Source organism: Peromyscus maniculatus, chromosome 6 (assembly GCF_049852395.1).
Source record: "Peromyscus maniculatus bairdii isolate BWxNUB_F1_BW_parent chromosome 6, HU_Pman_BW_mat_3.1, whole genome shotgun sequence".
Classification (NCBI taxonomy): domain Eukaryota; kingdom Metazoa; phylum Chordata; class Mammalia; order Rodentia; family Cricetidae; genus Peromyscus; species Peromyscus maniculatus.
Genome location: NC_134857.1, coordinates 6,583,881 through 6,597,404, shown reverse-complemented (window position 1 = coordinate 6,597,404; position 13,524 = coordinate 6,583,881). Strand labels below are relative to the sequence as shown.

The 13,524-nt window shown below is 42.6% G+C and overlaps 1 protein-coding gene across 1 annotated transcript in view; it reads right to left on the bottom strand.

Annotated features, from left to right (window-relative positions):
• Positions 1 to 13,192, bottom strand: part of Ccdc39 (coiled-coil domain 39 molecular ruler complex subunit) — a 34,177-nt gene extending 20,985 nt beyond the window's left edge. The window contains exons 1-6 of the mRNA XM_006971113.4: positions 12,917 to 13,192; positions 6,014 to 6,133; positions 5,397 to 5,543; positions 3,894 to 4,052; positions 2,293 to 2,385; positions 2,075 to 2,203 (exon numbers count right to left, since the gene is read on the bottom strand). Coding sequence (XP_006971175.1) covers positions 2,075 to 2,203; positions 2,293 to 2,385; positions 3,894 to 4,052; positions 5,397 to 5,543; positions 6,014 to 6,133; positions 12,917 to 13,006 — 738 coding nt within the window. The 5' untranslated portion in view covers positions 13,007 to 13,192. The remainder of the gene's footprint in view (positions 1 to 2,074; positions 2,204 to 2,292; positions 2,386 to 3,893; positions 4,053 to 5,396; positions 5,544 to 6,013; positions 6,134 to 12,916) is intronic.
• Positions 13,193 to 13,524: the final 332 nt, after the last annotated feature.

Here is a 13,524-nt window from a genome sequence, read left to right as displayed (position 1 = left end):
AGGCAACAGGAAGTGAACTGGGACACTGGGTGGTATCTTGAGCATATATGAGACCTCAAAGCCTGCATCTACAGTGACACACTTCCTCCAACAAGACCATGTCTACTCCAACAAGACCATATCTCCTAATCATGACACTCCCTATGAAATTATGGGGGCCAATTACATTCAAATTACTACAGGTTTCAGTGAGAATGTCCTTACAGGCTTTTTGATTATCTTAAAGTTATAATAATAAAAATAATCCTCAGAATCCTTATGTACAGGCAAAATACTCCAAGAAAAAGGAGATCATAACCCCTATCCAACAGAAGCTGCTGGCTATATTATCCACAGGTAGCCTTGCCTTCACCCTGAGAACCAGCTTTCATGGTATCAAAAGGCACCATGCAAGCTTCCTAATGAGGGAAGCAACCAACAGTCCATCTATGATGCCTATGAACCACATCAATAACCAGCATGGCACAATGGATGAAGTAGTGGCAGTCAAACCTTGGCAGTATCTTAATTGGACTAATTGGACTTAAGGCCCACTTAAGAGGAAAATCATTCCTGGTGTTAGAAACCTACCTAACTACCCAGGATTAGTGAGGTCATGGATGCTGGAGGAGAACCTATGACCACTTTACTAAAACAATATAATCTCTAACTACATCCTAAATACTTTTCCTTATACTCATAGATAAGTGTAGTCTTCACTCTTCATCAAGGAAACTTCCCTTTGTGACAGACAGAGACCATAACAGAAAATCATAACCAATCAAAATGCAGAGTTGAAGAGCCTGGTCCACTCTCACACCTAAGGTTAAGGGAACATTGAGAAAGGAGAGGGTGGAAAAATTGTAAAGCCAGAGCATCTGGACGTTTTCTATGAGACTGTGTCTCCTAGCAACATCAAAAACTACAATTGGAAAGTTTCACCAACATGACTGCCCAAACGTGAACTGAACAAGTAGACATGCTGAAGTAGATGGGAAAAGTCCGTGATGCCTCAACCCTAGACAAAGAACTACAGGCAACTAAGGAATGCTGAGTGGGAGAAACAGTCTTCCCTAAGGAAGAACACACCAGCTGGTTATCCTATACCAAATTGTCAGTCCTGAAAACATACCTGCAAACAATGTTATAAAAATTGAACAGGCTATATTTAGGGATATATGTGTGTGAATGTGTGTGTGTGTGTGTGTGTGTGTGTGTGTGTGTGTGTGTGTGCATGTGTGTATGTGTATGTGTGCGTGTATGTATATATGTGTGTATATATATGTATATATATATACATATAATATAACAACTAATGAAAAATAGGCCATGAATTGGATAGAGAGCAAGGAGGGATATATGGAAAGCTTTGGAAAGAGGAAAGGGAACATAGAAATGATGTAATTATATTAAAATCTCAAAAGTAATAAATAATTTTTTAAAATGTGGGTTGGAATGTTTATTGTGTTGAAGTGTTTCTTGTGGCTGAAACACAGAAGGAGAAGGCTGATATGGGAAGGGAACAAGGCAGGAAGGGGTGAAACATGAACAAAAGAAAGGGCAGGAAAGCTAAGCTAGCCAAGTAGGGCTTTCAGGAGCAGACTGAGAAGGAAATCAAATACCAGTCTTAAGAGGTCAGCTTTAGACAGGATAGAGCAGAGGCCAAACAGCACCATGTGAAACCCAAGTTACTACAGACAACCATGGGTCAGAATTACTGGAAGAAAGTCTCAATCATCAAGGATTATAATCTATAAGAAAAAAAAAACCTCCATAGAGTTCCATTTGCCAGAACCACTGAATCTCACTGAAAAGTGACTTTCAAGTAGCAGTATAATATACATTTTATTTTGGTGGTGGTGGTGGTTGTTTATTTTGTTTTGAGATGGGGATCTCTCTATGAAGCCCTGGATGTCCTGGAACTCTCTCTGTAGACCAGGTTGGCCTCGAACTCACAGAGATCTGCCTGCCTCTGCCTCCCGAGTGCCGGGATTAAAAGCATGCACCAGCACGCCTGACTATGATGTACACTTTAAATTGATGTGCTAAACAGGAGACAGTAGAGCTCAGCATTGCAGGGTCTGAGCTAGCTCACCAGGGCACAGTTGTCTATCTCCTGGTCACGCCTCTGCATCTGGTGGATGGTGCTCTCCCACTGCCGGATGAGCTCTTGTCGTTCAAGGTGAATCTTCCGGAAGTCTTGTGCAGCTTTATCTAATTCTAACTGTCAAGACAGATAGAAGGTTACACTTCCATTACTAAAATGCTTCTGCAAATATCACCTTGAAAAGTAAGGAGACTTTGTAAACCAACCTGTGCACTTAGCGTCTCTGTTAGTTCATTGTCTAGAAGCTTCCTTTTCTCATTACACTCCAAAGTCAGCCTTTCTAACTGCAGGGTCAGTGCCTGTGGTGTGGGTACATAGAAAATACATAACTACCAGTTATTTGAGTTTTAAAGCTGGCATATAGCATATCTAGTATTCTTTCTCATCACATCTTATGTAAACACTATATAAACAATATAAAATAATATGTATTTTCCTCATTGTCTAGCCCCAAGGATTAATCTACTGTTTGATTATACCCTCTTGAAAATGCACTTGTTTCTAAGATGCTTTTTAACACAAATTAGAAAAAAAAAGGCAACTATAACCTGCCATTTGAAAATATTTAAAATAATGCATTTGGTATTTAATCTACTAGAAATTGCATGTTTGTGACACTGACCTCGTTGTCACCAGGAGAGATTCCAAGTAGATTTTACATAATATTACAATGACTTAACAATTGCAATATAATCTCAAATCAATACATTGAAGTAGAATAATCACCAATCAACTGTATATCTCAGAACATAGCTTGATGTTGTATGGATATCTACATACTATTTGGTGTTCCAAGCTTCTTTTTTGTTGTTGTTGTTGTTGTTGTTGTTGTTTTTCGAGACAGGGTTTCTCTGTGTAGCTTTGCGCCTTTCCTGGAACTCACTTGGTAGCCCAGGCTGGCCTCGAACTCACAGAGATCCGCCTGCCTCTGCCTCCCGAGTGCTGGGATTAAAGGCGTGTGCCACGACCGCCTGGCTCCATGCTTCTTAATATCCCCATTAGTTATCTATTTGGCACTTCATCTTGAAGTACTGCCTTCAAAGAAAGTTATCCAGAGATGCCAGATAATGAAATGGTAATGAGATTTAGTCTTTAAAAAAACATTTTTGGTGTGTGTGTGTGTGTGTGTGTGTGTATGTGTGTGTGTGTGTGTGTGTGTGTATAATATAATTATGGTTTTTAGACCATGACACACATTGTGGAGACTGGAAGACAACTTTGTGGGGTCTCCTTTTTTCCATCTTCATATGGTGTTCACAACGAGGTTACCAGCCTTGCACACCACAGACGTTTCCCACTGAGCCATCTCACTGATGCTCAAATAAGATTAGTTAAAACATTACATCAGTAGAATATTGTCTCCTTTTTCAGATTGTAAACATATTTTCATCCAAGGATGGGGAAAACAGGACAATTTGAATAATAAATCCTATTTTCAAATAAAAAATATTAAATCAATAGAACTTACATGTAATATTCAAATTAAATATCAAAGTATCCAAAATTAATTGTTCTAGTACGACTAGAATTTTCTTTTCTAAAATGCTTTAACAAGTCCTTCAAAGTCCTAACCCAGTTCTCCAGTGGGTCGGAGGGCTTCAAAGGATTAGCAACAGAATCCAAAATGTGCTGTAGCATTTGACTGCAGTCAATTTTCTAGAGAAATGACACTGGATTTCAATAGCTTCTCAGAGGAGTCCCTGGCACAAACCTTCAAGGATAGTTGCCTTTAACATCAGTAACTACAGCTTCATGTTTTAAAAGTTGCCTCAGAGAGGAGTCGTTCTAGCAATTTCTAACGTCTCACCCTGATTTTGTTATCGTCTTGCTTGGAGTACTTCTGAAGGGTGAGAGAGTCATTGTCTTTATGAGCCGACTCCTCTAGCCAGGCCTCCAGCGCTTGCTGGTCCCAGTTCATCTGACATTTCAAACCATCCAGCTTTTGAGTAGCTTTAAATATGCCAGTCTAATTTCCAAAGAATGAGGGAGAAAAGGTGGGGACAAAACATTATTTTGCATACTAAAACAAAACATAGCATTATACTACCAAACACAGGGAGAAACCCAGTCTTGCCTTCCATATAACACAGTATAGTCACTTTTTTTTGGGGGGGGGGGTTGGTTTTTCGAGACAGGGTTTCTCTGTGTAGCTTTGCGCCTTTCCTGGGACTCACTTGGTAGTCCAGGCTGGCCTCGAACTCACAGAGATCCGCCTGCCTCTGCCTCCCGAGTGCTGGGATTAAAGGCGTGCGCCACCACCGCCCGGCTATAGTCACTTCTATCACTACCATGCTTGTATTTTAATTCTCCAGTTCTGAAATGGAGATGATCATACATGGCCAAGAACATTGAAGCCAAAGATCTTGTGAAAAAGCCTGAGGGTGGTTCTCTATACAGAACTCATTAGATCCCCCACACACACCAAAGTCACCCCAAATGTGTGGGAGTGTGTGCATCAGTTAAAATAGCTTGTTTGGTATGATAGATAAACCCCCTGACAAGTACCCTCCATCCATTTCCAGTCGTATCTGCTACCCTAAAGAGGCCTCTTATATAGAGATTTGGGAGCATTTTTAATTGAATTAAATATAGTGTAGGGGGTAAATTACGTCTGTAAATATTACTTAAGGAATCTATAATCACAAAAGAGCAGGGAATGTATAAGTAAAATCAGTAAACATTAATTGCACTGCATATATAAATGTTATATTACAACATTAAAATATGAATGTGAGTGTATATGCATTTTATTTATTAATGACTGATGAAGAAGGGCCCAGCACACTGTGGGTAGTGTTCCTGGGAGGTATAAGAAAAGTAGCCGAATGTGAGTCTAAAAACAAGCCAGTATGGAGTGAGTGTTCCTCCATGGCTCCCGCCTCTGCTCTGGCTTGCATTCTTGCCCTGACTTCTCTTAGCGCTCGAGAGAGATCAGTACATGTAAACCAAATAAACCCTCTTCCCAAGTTGCTTGTGGTCAGTGTTTATTACAGCAACAGAAATGCTAGCCAAGACAGGTCCCAAATGAGTATGGACGGTAAAAGTTTTAGGTGAAATTTAAAACCAAAAGTGATATGTCTGTTAACAGAGCCGCCTGTACCCGGCAGGCTGCAGAGCAGAGTCCCTGGAGGAAATGAAAATAACTGAAGAATAATAGCAGAAACATAATATTTGATCATTATTTCATTCAAACCACAGCTCTGTGTCTTTTCATTGTTAAAAAAATAGACATATAAGTAAATCACGGAAAAGCTTGGTGCTCCCTGGAGAGCGCAGGCGCAGAGGCAGGACTACAGCAAGTCACACCCACTTCCTTATCGCTCTTGCGTTCCTGGATGGTGTCCATCTCCTTCTGCAGTTTTTGGATCTCATCCTTGACTCGTCCCAGCTCTCTTTCAGCAATGGCCTTAAAATGTTCTTCACTTTCGATTTCATACTCCCTTGCTTTGCAAAGAGACTGAAGAATAATGCACAAAATAGAAGCACTTTACATTTCTATATTATAAAATATAATAAGCTTCTGCATGAAACAGCCCCAACCCAATGCTCGGATGGACGTCTGTTAACTCCATCAGGGTAGAATCTCTCCCACTTTAGCCTGTGGTTACCCAGCAGCTGTTGCTCACCACCCATGAGGAGGTTAACCGTATACTTCTCGGAGGACTACTGTCGGGAGTTCAGATGTTATATGGTATAAACTAAAGAAAAGTAATCTGTAAGAGGACAGTCAGAAGCTAAAACTCATCCCTTACCAAAAAGTAAGAAATATTTGGTATAAATACTTGAGGAAAGGGTGCTTACATTGAATCAATCACATGTAATACTTAACAGATAATCTGAGATAGTATTTACATTTGAGATAATTATTTACATACTAAGGGTGAACATCTCACACAACACTATCAACATGTGTCAATATTTCGTTACCTGTGTAAATAAAAACTCTTGATTCACATTTTTAAGGTGAGAAGTCATAGAATTAATTCGATCTTCATAGTCACGAAGCTGATCTTGCAAGTTTGATTTTTCCTTCTGCAGTTTTGATAACTGTAAGTAATAAATGTCATGAATAACAAGCAAACTAAATCTTCACTTATTTTGTAGCATAGTCAGTTTGAGATGCTGTAACAAAAATACCACAGACTTGATGCCTTAAACAACAGAAATGTATCTGCCACAACTCTGAAGGCTAAGGAACTATAAGATTTCTAGTGAAGCCCTTCTTACCTTGCAAGCAAATGTCTTCTTGCTGTGTCTAGACATGACAGAGAAGTTAGTTCTCTTCACTTCTTACAAGGACACTGATATAATTTATGAGAGCTCCGCCTTTGTAATGGTTGGAATGAGAATGGCCCTCTATAGGCTCATATACTTGGTCCCTTGTTGGTGGAACTGTTTGGGAAGGATTAGGAGGTACGGGCTTGGAGGAGGTGTGTCACTGGGGGCGGGCTTGAGGCTTTAAAAGACTCTTGCCATTTCTAACAGTGCTCTCTGCTTCCTGCTTACAGTTTTGAGATATGAGCTCTCAGCTGTTTCTGCTGCCATGGACTCTAACTCTCAAGAAACCTCTAACCCAAATTAAACACTTTCTTTAATAAGTTGCCTTGATCATGGTGTCTTATCACAGCAACAGAAAAGTAACTTACACAAACATCCCTGCAGAGACCTTTGCTCCCAAATACCATCACACTGGGAATTCAGACATCAAATGAAAAGTTTTGGAAGGATACAAAAAAAAAAAAAAAAAAAGGTTACATCCAGTACATGTCATTATTTGGCTTCTTTAAATGTTCACAAGAAAGAACTTCTTTAAAAATCTACTGATTTTTTTTCTTTTCTTTCTTTTTTTTTTTTTTTTTCCTTTTGGTTTTTTGAGACAGGGTTTCTCTGTGTAGCTTTTGGAGTCTGTCCTGGAACTTGCTCTGTAGACCAGGCTGGCCTTGAACTCACAAAGATCTACCTGCCTCTGCCTCCCTAGTGCTGGGATTAAAGGCGTGCACCACCACCACTGAGCATACTGACCTTTTAGATATATTTAAAAAAAAAACTTAGAGATAATATTAGGACAATTAGTACTTTAGTTTACATGATGTAATCACCCTTCACTTTGCAGTACCAGCAGGGTCATTGCTGGAACACACTTCTCACATAGCAGGGTTATTTCCCTGTAGGCAAATGTGAAACTCTATCCCATGGCTAGTCCATGGGCTGTCTTCTTGGGTTTCTACCATTGTGATACATACCATGACCAAAAGCAACTGAAGAGGAAATGGGTTATTTCATCTTACACTTCCAGATAACAGTCTATCACTGACAAAATTGGGCAGGGACTCAAGCAGGGAAGGTAACCTGGAGGCAGGAACTGAAGCAGAGGCTATGGAGGATGCTGCTTACTAGCTTGTTCCACACTGGTTGCTTAGCTTGCTTTCCTATACAGCTCAGGACCACCTCCCCATGGATGACACTTCCCACTGTGGGCATGGTCCTCCTGCATCAATCAGTAATCAGGAAAATACCGCACAACCTTGCCTACAGGCCAGTCTGATGGAGATATTTTCTCAGTTGTGAGTTCCTTCTCTCAGATCACTCAAGCTCATGTTAAGATGACAGAAAACCCAGCTAGCCAGCACACTTGGTAAACATGATCAGGAAAATAAAGGGGCCAGTAAATGTTTGCTCTGCAAGCCTCCACATAAAAAGCCAGGCATGACGACATGCTCTTGTCGCTCCAGTACCGAGGAAACAGAGATGGGAGGATTTCTCAGACTCACTGGTCTGCCATCTTAGCCTATTCCGGGAGCCCCACATCCCAATAAGAGACCCTGCCTCAAAAAGTAAGGTAGAGGGAGCCTGAGGAATGACAGCTAAAGTTGACCTCTGGCCTCTGCACACATGTGCACACATGTGCACACATACATCCACCACCACACATTCCAAACATATACGCCAAAAAAAGAAAGAAAGAAAGAAAGAAAGAAAGAAAGAAAGAAAGAAAGAAAGAAAGAAAGAAAGAAAGAAAGAAAGAAAGAAAGAAGCAAAGGCTGGGGCCATAAAACCTACATAGGTTCAAATAATGAATACATAGTCAGCAGGATCGGATCATTCTTCTAGGATGACTCTTATACACTCATAGATTTAATGAATTTAGGTAAAGCCTAACAGAATACTCTTGCATACTTAGAACCAGTATGTTAACAAATTTTGCTAATAGAAATAAGACACTGTATAGATGCTAAACAAACAAAATAAACTTCTGAGGAGTTTCCAGGAAGCTGGAACACAGTGCACCAAGCCTGGGTCATCTGAGAGCTCAGGAAGTAGTGTGTCCTCATGGTCTTGAACTACATGCCTTCACCAAGGGTACCACCTTTCCACTGAAACACAGAAGCAAGTCGTAGGACTTTTACCCAGTGAAGACAAAAACACTGATTTACTCAGTTGTTTCTTGGATTTTACTAAACCTGCAGACTAGCATTATTAGATCTTAGTACTGCTGTGAATATGTCGGAGTCTGATAGGCTTCTGTTCATGCTGGCTGTTGCATTAGCTTTTGTTCTCGGTTTTAACTCTCTTTTGTTGACTTTGACACTGTTGCTAAGATTTCCTTACTTCTATGTCTTCTGTGTATTGGTATTTTGTCTGCATATTTGCCTGCACACCGTGTGCATGCCTCCTGCCTGCAGAGGTGAACAGAGAGCATCTGACCACCCAGAACTGGAGTTACAGATGGTGTGAGTCATCTGGGAATCAAATCTGAGTCCTCTGAAAGAGCTGGGCCATCTCTCCAGTCCCTTGATGCTGTTTTTAAATTCACTGAGTTCTTAGCTTCTTCACTTTTTTACTTACTGGTTTAACTATGGAGGTGTGTAAGGCTACATATTTTCTCTAATTTCTTTTTCTGCTTCCCATGGATCTGGATACAAAGAAGTCCCCTTGAATTATTTTCTGAAGGATTTTTCCAGTTCAATTTCTTGTTGATATAAGACTAACCAAGAATGTGTTTAGAGAAAGATGCCTCAAACTTTAAAAAAAAAAAGATTTTTTGAAATTTTCTCTGTAAATTCTGTTGATTTAATGTCAGGGCCCATGGCTTGCAAGATTTCTGTTTTATCTACTATAAATTCTGTTGTATCAGGGAATATGAGCTTTAATATTTCTATTTTTATGATATTTTAGGGACTATAACAGTAAATGACACAATAAAAACATTGCAATTTTAACCATTTTGAGATTACATTGCACAGAATTAAATACACTCACCTGTTGTACTACCACCACCACCCACCACCACCACCACCAACCCACCACCACCCATCACCACCACCACTCACCACCACCCACCACCACCACCACCACCACCACTCACCACCCACCACCACCACCACCACCACTCACCACCCACCACCACCACCACCCACCACCACCACCATCACCACCACCACCACTCACCACCCACCACCACCACCACCACCACCACTCACCACCCACCACCACCACCACCCACCACCACCACCATCACCACCACCACCACCACCACCACCACCACCACCACCACCACCACCCACTATCACCACCATCACCACCACTACCACCTTTTCAAGTTCCCATTTTGAACTGGTGTGCTCTTTAAATACAAACTCCCCACACTACCCCTCTCTGGTCCCAGGAAACCAGCATTCTGCTTCCTGTTCATCTGACTAGTCTGTCACTCATAAAAGGATGGCTGCATGGCATCTGTCCTGCTGGGTGTCATTCATTTTAAGAGCATGATGCCTTCTTGACCCATCATTCACTCTCAGCAGGAAGGTCAGTGTTTGGGTCTACTACATGACTCAGTCTCAACGCTTTTTATGGGCACCCTTCTAAGATGCGTATCAAGTGATATATTCTCTCTACATTTTCTATTGTTTTTTATTGTTCATGATCTCTGTGTCTTTGTCTATTACACTTGTCTAATTCTGAGGAGGGCATTAGTGAAGTCGCTCACTACAGCAGTATTTTGCCAATGTTGCCTCCAGAACGAACCTTCTGTTTCTCCAATGAAAGCATTATGATTATAACTTGACAAGCCCTCCCCAGGGCTCCCAGACTTTATTGCTTCTTTTTTAAATATAGAAGTATATACAGTGATATTTGTTGAGGACATACACATGATATACCAAAACAAATAAACAAGACCTCAGGGGAAACATAATTCAGAACTCAAAACGAAGAACTAAATACACACAGGGACATACACAGAGAGAGAGGTAGGAAATACAACAGACCCCTGCAAGACCATAGTGCCCCAGAAAGTGACAAGCAGAGAACCTGAAAACATAGTTGATCATTTTGGTTACCAGAACAAATCAAACATTTGAAGTTAGACCCACAAATGTCTCCCCAGATTCTGTCTAATAGGAATTTGTAATGGAATGGAAATCAGCGCAGTATTAGATCACTCATCAGCAACACAACAACACATTCCCAATCCTAGGGAAAATATATTTCCAAACTATTACCAAATGTGAAGGTAAACACAGCCATTCTCTGCGACTGGAGGCCTCAGAGTGTTTCATCACATCGTTTGGGAAGGTGACTCATGGTCTCTCAAATAAAGCAAAACAACTCTAAGAAGAAAGCATTGTTTGAGCAGATCTGGGGAGGTCAGTCCCTGGTTGCTTGGCACTGTCCCAGTGGGGAACATGGAGTGAAGACCCTCACCTCATAGCAACTGGGAATCAGAGGGGAAAGATCTGGGAGCCAGTAAACCTACAAAGGCCATGCACCAGGAACCTGCTTCCTCCAAGTATTCCCCACCTCCTCGGTGCCCATAAAACAGTAGGTGGTAAATGGGTTCATCTATTGACCAAGTTACAGCTCACAAGCCAATCACATCTCAGGTGGGGGTCAAGCCCTCAACACGTCAGCCTTTTGAGGGGATAACTCATATTCAAACCACAATCAGGAGACACAGGACAAGTATCTCAACAAAACAAGGAAATAATCCAAGGGAGGTGGTGTTGGAACTGGAACCTCAACCTAGCAGGGAATCAGGAATTCTCAAGTCAGCAGTGCAGAACAAGGCCTGTGGGAAATTAGTCCTCCTGGGACCTGCAGGACCGCAGCGGCAGTCGAAGGAATGGAGGAGTGGCAGAGTCTTAAGCCTCTGCTTGGGGTTTCTGAGCAAGGACGCGGATGGCTGAAAGTATAGCACCCCAGGACCTTCCTGCAATGACCAGAATAAACCCCAACCAGCGAGAAAAGTTCAGGAAAGATTAAACTAAGCAACATCACCCACAGAGAGGACCATTAAATCAATGTAAATATGCAGCAAAACAACACTGGACTACACGAAAATATAATAAACCCTGGTGATAAGACCAATAAAAACACATTTTATTCTATTTGAGTATCTTAAACTTACAAAGTTGATAATGTCAGGCTTTGTTCTTTGTTTGGTGGTGATTTGGGGATTTGGTTGGGTTTTGGTTTGGTTTGAGGCAGGTCTCACTATGTAGCCCTGGTTGGCCTTGAACTCACAGTAGTCCATTTGCCTCTGCCTTCTCAGTACTTGGATTAAAGGTGTGTGGCACCATGCCCAGGATAATGTCCTCATTAACTCAGTTTTTGGCCTCTGAATTTCTTTCCACTGCTGTATAATTTTTTAAAGCAGTTAATACACGCAATATAAAGCCCTATGAGACAAATATGCAGCCGCACTAAACAGCACCACTTAAGGCACCCTACATCTTTGGTGCCTTGTGATAGCACTGAAGGGTGATGGTTTCCACTAGCTTCACACCAGGGTGGCAAGCAGGTTCTAAGCCAACAGCTGGCAGCTATGACTCCCGCACTGTCAGGGATCCCAAGGTTGACGGTCTTTAAGGGAAAATGCCCAGCCCCAAACAGACGTGCAATCAGGGCAGAGACTTCTGAACTTCACTCTCTTCTCAGCAGATCCACTCAAAGGATTTCCATTTTCATTATTCACAGGGTAGGAAATGTTCCCTCCTACGCTGTCAGTTTGTACACATTGTCCGTCCTTGGGCCATCTTCCCCACACCCTAGCACCAACTTGGTGGGACTTCAGGCTGGCTGCTAAAGATGTGTAAACTTTGTGGGGCCAGTTGCAGTTTTTGATTTTGTTTTTAACATGAGGATTAAACGGTATGTATTCTAGTTGGTGCAAGTTCGTCCTACAGTGCGAAATATTTCACCCTCCTGTGACACCTTGATCCTCACTTTGAAACTCTACACTGCATACTTCACTGAAATGTTCCCTCTTGAAAGCAACTCAAGCCACTTTAAGCATCACAGACACGCTAATGCTCACGAGATCGCTGTCTTGCGTGCTCACGTGCGTAAACAGCGGTTACTAGGCAAACACCAATAATCCATCTGCAATCCTTAGTTGGATGAGGGAAGCCTGCTAGCTGGCACCTAAAACAGCTGGAGGAGCGAGACTCCGGGTTTCATGATCCTGAATAGAAATTGTTACTTCGATAAAACTTTCAAATGTGTTATAAATGATAGGAGCAGCAGGGACAGTGAGGAGGATGGGCATCAGACCTAAGGGATGAGGCCAGGGCATGGTAGGCGCAGATGAGTTGGGCAGCGTGGCACCCAGACCTCGAGGGTCTTGACCCCTGATTCCCAATGGATACCCACCTGGCCATGCATCCTAGTCGGTCCTCACCTAGTCCTCCATCCTACCATTGGTCCTCATCTGGCTGTCGTGGCGGTGCTCAACCAGCCCCCACCCTCACCCCTCCAACCCCACACCCCACTCCCGGTTCTTCAGCGGGTCCTCTCCTGTCTGTCCCCTAACTCCTACCGGATCTTCCTCACCTGATCCTCCAGCATCTTGTTCTCCTGGTTTGCCACTGGGATAGCGAACCCATCTTCCCAGGGCAGCTCTGACAGAAACTCGCTGCTCATGATGCTCGGCTTGAAGCGAGCGCAGACAGACCCCAAAACCCTTCCCTGGAGCGCGCAGCCTGAATCTACAGAGCCTGCTTGATTGTACTCTGCGGTCCTAGCAACAGCCAGGCGCCCTTAGTTACCAAACAGGAAGCACTAAGGCTGGAAGGCGGAACTTCCTTTGAGAATTCCCTCGTTCTTTCTGAAGGTGGGGTGGGGTGGGGGGAGTTGCTTGCCCGGTTCTGTGAGGCACAGCTTTCCTTGCAAGGATAGGCATACTTCCAGGACTTCCAGAACGAGTAAATCTGCGACCTCGGGTGCCCCAGAGGATCACAGAGTTCAGGGAATGGAAGACACAGGGTTCCTGGGATGCCAGGATGGTGGACTATAGGGTGCGAGGATGGAGGACCACAAGGTTGCGGGAGACTATAGTACCCAAAAGGAACTTCGAATTTATTCTTGAGCCATATGTGAGGGACCATGGTCCGAGAACACAGATCCAGGCTGCCCCAAATAGCGTGTTCTAGCATGGAAAC